The sequence below is a fragment of the Nomia melanderi genome, chromosome 7 (genome assembly GCF_051020985.1).
Source record: "Nomia melanderi isolate GNS246 chromosome 7, iyNomMela1, whole genome shotgun sequence".
In the NCBI taxonomy this organism is placed as follows: Eukaryota; Metazoa; Arthropoda; class Insecta; order Hymenoptera; family Halictidae; genus Nomia; species Nomia melanderi.
In genome coordinates this window covers 10,025,936-10,037,157 of record NC_135005.1, presented here as the reverse complement: position 1 = coordinate 10,037,157, position 11,222 = coordinate 10,025,936, and the positions used below count along the sequence as shown (strand labels likewise).

Here is an 11,222-nt window from a genome sequence, read left to right as displayed (position 1 = left end):
AGTCAATATACATGCAACATTGTTTATATGCAAACCTTTTTTAATTCGAAAAGCAATACCACTTGTTAAAGAATTTGGTATTACAATAAATATCTTTACAAAAATGCAATTATAATTTTGTATTAATATATTGGAAAAATTATATACAGGATTATTGTGTGACTTTAGTATAAAATTAACTTAATTGAATGCCATAATTCTAATCTTTTACCATATTCAATTATGTAGAAATACTTTATTGTAATAGAAGTTACAATTTCGTATGAAATGTAATTGAAGTAAGTGTTCTCAAGTACAATAATTTCATTAGTTGATTATCAAATTAATAGACTAGTTCAATTTCCGCTATTAACTAGATATATTAATCTACGATCTATTTGTTGCACTATAATACTCAAATTTTATTATATTTTATTAAATTGTATTTGCGATTGCATTATAAAATATTTTGTGCGATTAATGATACAATTAAGATCTTACATGTAAGCTTCCAAATCAGTAAGATTGTGTAATATAATGAATAATTTAATTTATAGTATTATGTGCAACGACTTAACAAAATATTATAAGAATCTTATAAAACAAGTCTTATAAGATTCCTATAATTCCTTCGAACACACATTGTCAAAAATATTCTAAATTAACATAAATTAAAATTCTATTTAAGTATTAAAAATATTCTATTTACATACTACCTTATGTAAATAAGAATACTATAATGACCACGATATTTTTATATTTATAAAAAAAAAAACGCTATATATGACAAATTCAATTTCAGTACTTTCTTAATATCACAATGTAAATGCTGCTATCACAAAATCATAATTTATTAAATCTGCTTTGTAACTTTCATTTCTTAAAATAAGACATCTAGTATAGAAAAGAAACATAATTTGTAGAAAAGATCATAAAAATATACTGATAATAAGTTAAACGTCCTATTTCTTTAACATTATTCGCGTGGAAAACAATTATGAAATTAATTACTATATTTTTCATTTTTTTTTTTTTATGATTTACCAAAACCAGATGGTAGTGTTATATCAAATACTACTGGTAAATTACTTGGCAAGTAATTTAAGTCGCATGTCGATGCATTTATATATATTATTTTTCCATCAGATGAAATACCATATCCTATTAAAAAATGGAGTATATTATTTCATTTTAACAACAACCACAACAAAATTAAACATACCTTCGTGAATGTGACCAAATACGTGGTACTTTGGTTTCACTCGATTTTGCACTGTAGACAATAATTCTACGCATCCCGCTCGTACTCCACTACAGCATAAGTCTCCATGTCCCACAGGAGGGGTATGAGTTATAAGAATATCTGTATCTGATGGTATCATGTCCCATTTTGACAGACAGGCTTCTCCACGTGGTACATTGAATGCCCATTTGCAAAATTCTGGTTGCCTGAAAAGAAAAGAATACTCCTATAAAATGCCAGTGATATTTTATTTTTCTATTGAATAGCATGTCATGAAATTAGTACGTATATATATTTACCATGGTGTACCATATATTTTTATTCCATGTATTGTAATTTCAGAATCTTCTAAATAAGTACAATTCGTCAAATAATCTTTAACATTAGTGGTTTGTATGGCTTCTGCCAAAGTATCTTTAGACATTCCCAATGTGGGTATGTTATCCAAAATACTGGTCCCTGTGTGTTTTTGACGTTCTCCACTGTTATGTAGGGTAAATGGATGAGTAAATGTAGAATCGAAACTAAGTTCATGATTGCCAGCAATAACAATTTTATTTTTATGTGGCAAATTACCTACACCAAAAAATTGCTTAATATATTAATATAGAAAATTTTTAAAATATACTAATTTTTTAATTGCTTACCAATCCAATTATTGAATTCTATAACTTCTTGTAAACTACCACATTTTGTAAAATCTCCTGCATGAATAAAAACATCTCCCATAGGTATATCAAATTTTATGAATGGTGTTAAAGAATGAGTATCACTCATGCACACAACACGAAGCTAAAATATAAAATTAAATGGTATTATTAATCATTGAAACTCATTTTTCCTTTTTATTATGAATATGATCATAACCATAGGACAAACATGTCAATACTTCTAGGTTAGATTTAAGCGAACACGTTATAACGATAAAATGTAATCTTAAAGTTTAACCTTATCATTTGGAGCTTCGGTAGTGGGAAGCTTAGCATTTATTTTAATTACTTTTTGTTCTTTTGACAATTCACACCAGGCTGCCGTAGGATTGTTTGTTAATGGATGAATCTCTATCTTCATGCTGAAACGATTATAACATACAATTGTCAATTCCAATGTTATTCAAGTCATAAGTTTAAATTAACTAATATTATAGTAAATTACTTGTATAAACAGATTAATTTAACTTTATTTTATACATGTATTTCATAAACATTGGCGATTATATCATCAACGACTATATTAAGTTGGGTTACATTCATTTATTTGCCTTCTTATTATAACTCGAATGCGTAATTTTTACTTGATATTGTTACATGTTATACTGTCTACTGTTAACTATTCTTCTATTAAGTACTCCTCATCTTTTAAATTCTTAGAACAATGTTGAGAGTTTTAAAAATATACAAATTTTAAAAATATAATCGAAAGTTTCGCGCCGAATTTCGTAAATTATATAGGCCAATATGTCTTTATATATGAATCTAATTATTAGTATTATATGTTAGTATAAAAAAATGATTTTGTATATTGAAAGGCAATTGTAATTTTTGAAAATCTGTAATAAAAATGTATGTATTTATGAATCATTCGTAATTATTTATGATTAGAAAAAAGTGTAATTTTATTAAGTTATTAATTTGTTCTTTATTTTTTCGGTTGGTTAATAAAACGTTTAATTTCAATATCGAAATATCAATTTTAATTGTAAAATCAGATCATCAGAGCAGTAACCAATCAGCAATTTATAAGGTTTCTTAAGTATATATATATGTATATATATACATATGTATACACAGATATAAAATGACGTGTAATACGGAAAGTGATTTTCTATATTAATTGAATTGAAATGTCCATGCAGGAAAAAGTGTATATGACACTGATCACAATTTAATAACGTCAAATTGTACTTTGATCAGCAAAACTTTTGCCTGGACTTTAGCATCTGTTATTTGTTATTCTGGAGTTCTGAAGAGTTAACGGTGTTCATCGTTTTTATATTTAGTGATAACTGATAAAACAAGTGTCCTATATAAGTACTTTACAATCCGGTCATATATCAAAATATATCTGGTTTGTAGAAAGTTCGTTTTCAAGAACGTTTTTAGTACAGTATAAAGAAAGAATTGCAAAAATGTTTTCGCGATCGGTAAGTAAACCACTTTAAAAATATAAAAGGAAAATCAAGTTAATAAAACAATTGAATGTCTTTCGCATAAATAATGTTACAATACAGTATTTATCAATATATATAAAGATGTATACGTAATCATATATTACCTACTACTAATATATTAAGAACACATATGTTTTATAGATACTAAAAACTGTAACATGTCAAAAATTGATGCGACCATTTTCATCAAAATCAGAACATTCTACAGGATATAATTTTGGTTAGTGCAATAAATATATTGTAATTGTATTGCATTATAGTAACATATTCTTTGGATTTCACTGTTTCACTTATAACAATTTAATCTTATATATTTTATTTCTATATTAGAGTTGACAGATGTTCAAAAAGAAATGCAAGAATTAGCACGAAAGTTTACAAAAGAAGAAATTATCCCAGTTGCTGCTGAACATGATAGAACTGGAAAATATCCTTGGGATATTATTAAAAAGGCATGGAGTTTGGGACTTCTAAATAAAGAGATTCCGCAACATTGTGGTATAATTATAAATTTTTAGAAATTAAATCAATCTGTGATGTATAAATGTTTAAAAATTATTAATGTTCAAAACGTTATTATTATAGGAGGAATGGAACTTGGATGTTTTACTGCATGTTTAGTTGCTGAAGAATTTGCTTATGGTTGTACAGGAATATCAACGGCACTAGAAGGCTCAGGATTAGGTGTAAGACTTCTTACATAATAATGGTGAACTTAATTTTAGTAATAGAAGCATATTTTATATGTTACGTAACATATATTTTATATATAGCAAGCTCCAGTAATTGCAGCTGGGACAAAGGAGCAACAGAAAAAATATCTTGGAAGACTTCTTGAAGAACCACTTGTGGCTGTATGATAATTAAATATAACTGAATTAGTTAACAATTAAATTAATTGTATACATTAGGAAGGCATGAAACTTTATTCTCATATTGTAAACATTATAGGCTTATTGTGTTACTGAACCTGGTGCTGGATCAGATGTAGCAGGTGTTAAATTAAAAGCTGAAAAGAAAGGAAACGAATGGGTTCTTAATGGTACAAAAATGTGGATAACCAATGGTGGTGTTGCTAACTGGTAAAATCAGTTAATCGCAAAATTACAATATCAGCAATGATATTACAATATTTACAATGTATTTAACAATTTTTCAGGTACTTTGTATTAGCAAGATCAAATCCTGACCCACAAGCTCCAGCTGGTAAAGCTTTTACAGCTTTTATTGTTGAACGAAATAGTGAAGGCTTAACACCTGGCCGCAAGGTGAATATTTTCATCGCATCAGAGTTATTAAATTTATGATGATTTTATTTTTTGTTATGAAATAATTTTATTTTGGTACGTGCAGGAAATTAACATGGGTCAAAGAGCTTCCGATACACGAATGATAACATTTGAGGACGTACGTGTTCCAGAAGAAAATGTTTTAGGCAAACCGGGCGAAGGTTTTAAAATTGCAATGCAAACTTTTGATAAGACTCGACCAGCGGTATAATAAAAAATGATGCATTTTTAAACGATAAATAATATAGAAGTAGTTTAAATATTGTTTTTCTTTAATTATTTTTATTATTCTCACAGGTAGCTTCCGCATCTGTTGGTTTAGCTCAACGAGCACTGGATGAAGCTACAAAATACTCATTGGAACGTAAAACGTTCAATAAACCAATAGCAGATCATCAAGCAATAGCGTTTATTTTAGCAGATATGATGATTGGCGTTGAGACAGCTAGACTTGCTTGGATGAAGGCGGCTTGGGCAGCTGATCGAAGACTTCCAACAGCAACAACACTTGCTAGTGTTGCAAAATGTTATGGTGGGGATGTAGCTAACAAATGTGCAACGGATGCTGTACAGGTATGTAACAACACGTAACGAAATATATTTATTAACTTGATTTAAAATCATTATTTTATATTTCGGACGTTTTACAGATCTTTGGTGGTGCTGGATTTAATACTGAGTATCCGGTAGAGAAACTGATGCGAGATGCAAAAATTTATCAAATATATGAGGGTACAGCTCAAATTCAAAGACTGATTATTTCTCGTTCTCTTCTCTCCGCGGCTAAACAAAGAAATGCATAACAGATGTATTAATGTTAATTATGAGTACTGAATTTTATTGTCAATTATTATAAAAGCTTTTCACTATTGTTGCAATGTATTAACATATATTTTTATACAAATGTATGTATTCTTTATTGGAATTAAATGTTTTTATATCATTGTAATGCAATACTTACATTTTATCCATATTCACATTATTTACATTACTGTTGAATAAAATAGTATAAAAATATTACATGTGTGATATGATAATTCAGTGTTTCATATTTCGCGCTTTTCCATGCTAGATAGCGCTGCAAACGTTGTCCGAAAGCGTTAGTCAAGTGTATTGTACAATGAAAAGGGATTACATCGCATTATGTCCGTCAGGCCATAGTTTTTACATGGTTATATTTGGTGAAGTCGTGCGTGACGAGTTATGCAACATTCGGTGTAAAAGCGCCCCATAATAGGACGTCCAGATATTGTGACACCTGACCTACTTAGACAGTATCGTCGTATTTAAGACAGTGGTAAATTGACAACATTTATAACGCGAAAAACACATTTGACAGGCTTTCAATTTGCAGATTCTAAATGCTTGCAAACACGAGAGAGCAGAGAAATCCTTCGGAAATTGCGTCTTTCCGCGATACATTATTGGAACACAGTGCCGTGACTAGTAAAGTCTGGTACCCATATAAAACTGTGGTCGATACGTTCCTTCTTTCGAATTACTTTCCCCCATCTACTCTTGTTCGATATCAGATAATTAAAAACGAACAATTACGAAGCAATACGAGCGCTTGAGACTTTGTATTTGAAGCGACGAAATACATTTGCAAACTCTTCGTCTCGATAAGTGGCATTTATGACATTCATATAGCATTTTCCCTTTCGATACCCACTACCGTGCCTGCGAATCTCAAAACGGGTGCAAATATCTTCAGCAATATCCTATACATTGGAAGTATTTGCATTGTTATCAAAATCTGCGGATCATAGATTATTTTTCTAAAACACTGTTAAGAATTTATGTACAGATACCTCAAAATATTAACACCACACATGTGCGAATAATAAAAATACTATTTTCATTGAAAATTATGATCGCATGTGCAACGAATATTACGTTCAATTAATACTTATGTAAGTCTTAATATATGAAGGCTTCCAGAAAAATATTTTCAGTGGTCGAGAAAAACAATATTTTCACAGCAATAAGAATTCACACACCAAAATATTCAAAGTATAAGGAGAAATGAAAGTACCATCGAGTAATGAATAGATTACAAAAATATTATACTCAACATTTGTACCGTACGTTCAGTTTGAACTTTACAAATACAACGTGCACAATATAAATAACATTGCGGTACGGCAGTACAGTCGAAAACCATTTTCCCACTGCATTAACGTCGAACGCAAGGCCGTGAAATCGGCGGATTCATAGATGTAGTTGAACGATGGCATCAATCGACAGGCGATCACCGAGGAAAGTGATTTCGGGCCGTGGCAGTGATACGGAAAACGATTCCCGGGTCTTTCAGGCAAGGGTACGGTCCTGGAACTCGTGCTGTCAGAGCGCAACGGTGCGCCGGACGCTCGCTTGACTAAGGGAGTGCCCGTCCCGATGCAAAGTGTAAGTGAAGTGGCCTACAGACCTACATTTGTCTAACGTTCGATTTTTTTCGGGCCGCCGGACAGGAGGTTAATAATCCGCGCGGGGCTCATTTTTCCGCGGGCGTGTGTGATGTCGCTGTTGTGTGATATACCGATGTTTGGTTGAAAGAGACGGTGTAGTTTCGGTACGCTCAGACGGCGCTGGCCGGCGCGGGGAGCGTAGTAGTAAAAAGAGAGGAGGATAGCGAGAGCTTGCGCACACGAGGAGGAAGAAAGAGAGAAGGAGAGAGAGAGACGGGGAGAGAGAGAGAGAGAGAGAGAGAGAGAGAGGGTGAGTGAGAGTGAGAGACGGCTAGAGAGGGACGGAGAGGGACGAAACCGTGGAATAGAGGGAGACAGAGGAAGAAGGAACAAGACCGAGCGCGCGCTTCTCTCGGCTAGACAGAGAGAAAGAAAACGAAACAGACAGATAGATAGACGGGGGGTGAGAAAGAGAGCGAGGACACGTAAGAGAGTGTAGGTGTTCCTCGAGAGAAGTGCGTGCGCTCGGGAACGACGTGCAGGAGGAGGGACCCCCGTCTGTCTGTCTGCTGGAATGCACGAGGGCCGAATGGCTACAGGGACAGGGGAAGGTGGGGGCCACACGGCCCTCGAGAACACCACCGCGACGGCCCTTACGGAATCATCGTCATCTTCCTCCTCCTCGGTACCGACAATCCTCACTGAAAACACCACCGCGGCCAATCTGCCTTTGACGGGACCTCAGCAGCCGGGCCTTCATCAGGTACAGCAGCAACAGGCGCAACAGCAGCAGCAGCACCAGCAATCACATTCACGACCACGGGTTAGCCTGGTCACCGATCTACCGCCAGCGAACGATGCTTCAGGTAACCTCAACAACTCATTTCTATGCTCTCCCGAGTTCTTTGTTGCCGTAGAGCGTACCGCTTGCCAAACCTCCCTTCTTTCTTCTGGCTTTGCCCTATCTCTGTTTCACTCTCACTCTCTTGCTAGCCTTTCTCTTTCTCGCTTTCGCTTTCGACTGTCTCTCCCTCTCTCTCTCCATCTCCGTGTCCCGCGATCTTTCGTCCTTTCTTCCTTTCCCTCTCCCGCCAACGTTCCACATTGTTCTCCTTCTCGCTTCTTCGTTCGCGCAACATCTCTTTTCCCGCTCGCTCTTGCCGCCTCTTTCGTTTTCCTCCTCGCACGTTTCCACTGTGCATCGATCTCGCTCGCTCCTTCGACTCGGTCCACTTCCGAAGTTACAGGTACCTACACGCGGTCTTATTCTTCCTCATTGCCGCAACGTGTGAGCACGATGTTTTCTTTTAAGCGATTTCATCACTTCGTAATCTCCATGACAGCCACGGCGAGCCGTACGTCTCCTCGACTTCGCGCGCGAGGAGCAACAATAACGGAGGACACATTGACACACCGTACTCTGTATCCTCACTTGTGTGTAATAAAATTTTCAGGAATGAGTTTCGTCCATCGATGATCGGTTAGCGGACTGTCACGGGGCTCACGAGTTTTGCGCCCCGTAACTTTTAGCGGCGAATGTACCTTAAAAACTAACCTCAAAACTGATGATGATAGGAAGCCCGATCTCGAGTGCAGGTCGAAGTAAACGTAACATTCGGGGAAGGATCATGAATTTTTTAGGCGATCTATAGACCTGCTCGAACAGAAGACTGTAGGAAGGATATTATTAATCGTAACATGCAATACGAAAGACAAACTCAATAACCTGTTTCCTTTCTGTCGAACAATAATCATGTTTACCAACTGTTCCAAAAATTACCTGAAAACATCAGAAGAGCCAAGAATCCTGCAGACGTGTGTTATGTCGAAAAAGAAAGCGTTCCCTTGCCGACGATGTAATTTAACCGGCTGCGAGGGGTGACGCTTCGAACGCGGCCATTCAAACGTTCGCGGTTTCGGCGGCCGCGCCGTGCAGTATGCGCAACAGGCGTTTCGGCGCAAATTCCGAGGCGGTGCGGCGAGAACGGGCTCGGGCGTCCCGCTGCCTCAGATTTAGAACGGATAGCCTTCGAGTGTTTCTTTATGAGCGTTGCACCGACCCTTCGTGGACAAAATAGCGATTCGATGAAACGAGCAACGGTTGCCTTTATTTACGTCGGCGACGCGTACGCCTCTTGCCCCTCCCCTCTTCCTCTCGCCCCGTTCGACCCTTCGTTCTGCTCTCCCTTCGCCACGCTCCAAATTATGCATACATCGACAATAAATCGCGAAACGAGTTTTTTTTTAACCCTTTGCACTCGGAAATTTTTCACCAGAAATATTTCAACGTTTTCGTAACGATTTTAAAGACGATATTTTGTGTAACTAACTCGCAGAGAAATCATACGTACATCGAGGAACAAAGTTATTTTATTTCAATATTTCTCAAATTGATGCGTTATGTAAGGTATAATATTGAATATCAAATTTTATAATTTTACTATATGAAATGAGGTGGTGAGTGAGTCACCTCTCGAGTGTAAAGTTAACACGTTGAACGCCGTACGATTTCATACAGCGAAATACACAAAATGGGAAAAATATAATATTAAATCATTTGATTGAATTCCGTTATTATTATTATACATTTATCTAAGTGAATATCACCACATTAGGTAGCATTATTTATGATATAGAAATATTTTAAAATAGTCGACATTTAATTTAGTGAAGTACAGTAATTTGATTTGGTTCGGGGTCACCGGTGATCCCCATGGTATACAACGTGTTAACAATACACGGTTATTGCTTTTTCGCTGTTTCATCAGTCGACGACTGTTTTTTCTTTCAATTTTTTTTTCGTCTCGTTTCTACATTTGCGCTGGGTTCGAAGGCATCGCCTCGTAAAAGTACTCCACGACTTGGTAACTCGGACACCCCCTCCCTCTTCGCCATTCCTCGTCCCGTTGGAACACGAATCCGTGTCAAAGTGCTCCGGCGGGCAAGAATATCTAATTACTCGGTAAACAAGTCGCTTCGCCTCCCGAGACCAGCTGCCCGCTTCGGAAAAGACTTCGCGCGTCTCCGGTGGTTGGTTCTCGTCGTTTACCACTAGGCCGCCATTCTGGTCCAGATCGAAGCAATTTCTTGTTGCATTTTTCTTGCAACAGTATCGAAATGAAATTTGCGTAGAAAGATATTTCACTTTTTCCGAGGTCGTTTAACTCGAGGGAAATTTTTGTTTTTGAATCGAAAATTAAAGTCAAATAACACTGTTAGAACCTGTGACGAAATCCACGGTTTAATTGGACAATCTTTGTGCGTCTGTATTCTAAAGCCTTAAGAGACTTTCTTATTGTTAGCACCTGATGGTAAAACGACGTAACGCTGGCAGCTTTAAGCTGCGGTAATTTGCGCAGCAGTAGGACGAGGTAGGAAATGATTGTTACGCAAGGGGGAAAGTATGCTGAAAATATTCTAATTTGTAAAAATGCGGGACCGCTTGCGACTCGAATGGTATTGCTTGTCGATTGTAAAGGATTTTTACAATTGCCTTTGTTCCACGGAAAGTGGCGGTAAACGGAACATCTACCACAAAAACCCACTCGTCATGAAACCGACATATTAACCTGATTTCTCAGCCATGATTGCTCACAAAGATACAAATAAATTATTCCAACAACGAGTGTATTATAAATATGTTTTAACTCACATCCCTGCGAACTTAACAACGTAACTTAAAAACTGACAATGATACAAGAAACACAGTTGAACCTACAGCGACTACGAGTACACTCATCATCCTCCGTTAACAGATTAACAACCATTCGCAAAGATCAGCCTACACACGAGCTTAGACGAACCGATTTATTATCGGAACAATACTCACCTTTGGACGAGTGCATCGTCGAGCAGCGGTTCAATTTCCTCAATCGTGACACGGCAATCGATTCGGCGGAAGGTGGGTCAAAAAGGGACCCTCGTGTAACAGCTCCAATTTCTGCCGTACCCCCCTGCACCACCGCTCCTCCTCCGGCCGCGATAAAGATGTCAAGTATGAATATTCATGGCTCTCGCCAGCATTAACCGTGGATAATTAGCCGCGGCTTGGCATTGCGCGATTACGCGGGCTCGTTACAAGATAGCGCGCTCCTCCGTCGAGACTCAAGGGCGGTTCGCACTCCATTTTCTCC

General features: G+C 36.6%; 2 protein-coding genes across 4 annotated transcripts; one reads left to right on the top strand and one right to left on the bottom strand.

The window, feature by feature from the left end:
- Positions 1–793: 793 nt before the first annotated feature.
- LOC116433133 (metallophosphoesterase domain-containing protein 1) lies at positions 794–2,716 on the bottom strand. 3 transcript variants are annotated; one of them, XM_076369067.1, is made up of 6 exons: positions 2,378–2,716; positions 2,222–2,294; positions 1,870–2,014; positions 1,522–1,798; positions 1,202–1,428; positions 794–1,140 (listed from the first exon to the last, which is right to left on the bottom strand). In XM_076369067.1, the coding sequence occupies exons 2-6, from the start codon at positions 2,291–2,293 to the stop codon at positions 1,013–1,015; spliced, it is 849 nt and encodes a 282-aa protein (XP_076225182.1). In that variant the 5' UTR covers position 2,294; positions 2,378–2,716; the 3' UTR covers positions 794–1,012. The 3 variants fall into 3 exon arrangements, with proteins under 3 accessions (XP_076225182.1, XP_076225183.1, XP_076225181.1); XM_076369066.1 differs by having other exon boundaries at positions 878–1,140; positions 2,171–2,294; positions 2,378–2,693; XM_076369068.1 differs by lacking the exon at positions 2,378–2,716 and having other exon boundaries at positions 802–1,140; positions 2,090–2,235.
- Positions 2,717–3,004: 288 nt separating this feature from the next.
- On the top strand, positions 3,005–7,583 carry Mcad (Medium-chain acyl-CoA dehydrogenase). Its single transcript, XM_031990904.2, has 11 exons — positions 3,005–3,365; positions 3,534–3,612; positions 3,723–3,890; positions 3,978–4,078; positions 4,166–4,246; positions 4,344–4,474; positions 4,552–4,660; positions 4,746–4,886; positions 4,979–5,254; positions 5,332–5,978; positions 6,036–7,583. The coding sequence occupies exons 1-10, from the start codon at positions 3,351–3,353 to the stop codon at positions 5,482–5,484; spliced, it is 1,254 nt and encodes a 417-aa protein (XP_031846764.1). The 5' UTR covers positions 3,005–3,350; the 3' UTR covers positions 5,485–5,978; positions 6,036–7,583.
- The last annotated feature ends 3,639 nt before the right edge of the window (positions 7,584–11,222 follow it).

What these genes read in the sequence shown, in the direction of transcription:
- LOC116433133 (XM_076369066.1), bottom strand. Translation starts at nt 2,293, where the DNA reads ATGAAGATAGAGATTCATCCATTAACAAACAATCCTACGGCAGCCTGG. An exon ending in AAAATATATGGTACACCATG is followed by an intron (nt 1,429 to 1,521) that starts GTAAATATATAT and finishes TTTTCTTTTCAG; the next exon opens with GCAACCAGAATTTTGCAAAT. An exon ending in ATTTGGTCACATTCACGAAG is followed by an intron (nt 1,141 to 1,201) that starts GTATGTTTAATT and finishes ATTTTTTAATAG; the next exon opens with GATATGGTATTTCATCTGAT.
- Mcad (XM_031990904.2), top strand. An exon ending in AGAGATTCCGCAACATTGTG is followed by an intron (nt 3,891 to 3,977) that starts GTATAATTATAA and finishes TTATTATTATAG; the next exon opens with GAGGAATGGAACTTGGATGT. An exon ending in GTGCAACGGATGCTGTACAG is followed by an intron (nt 5,255 to 5,331) that starts GTATGTAACAAC and finishes GACGTTTTACAG; the next exon opens with ATCTTTGGTGGTGCTGGATT.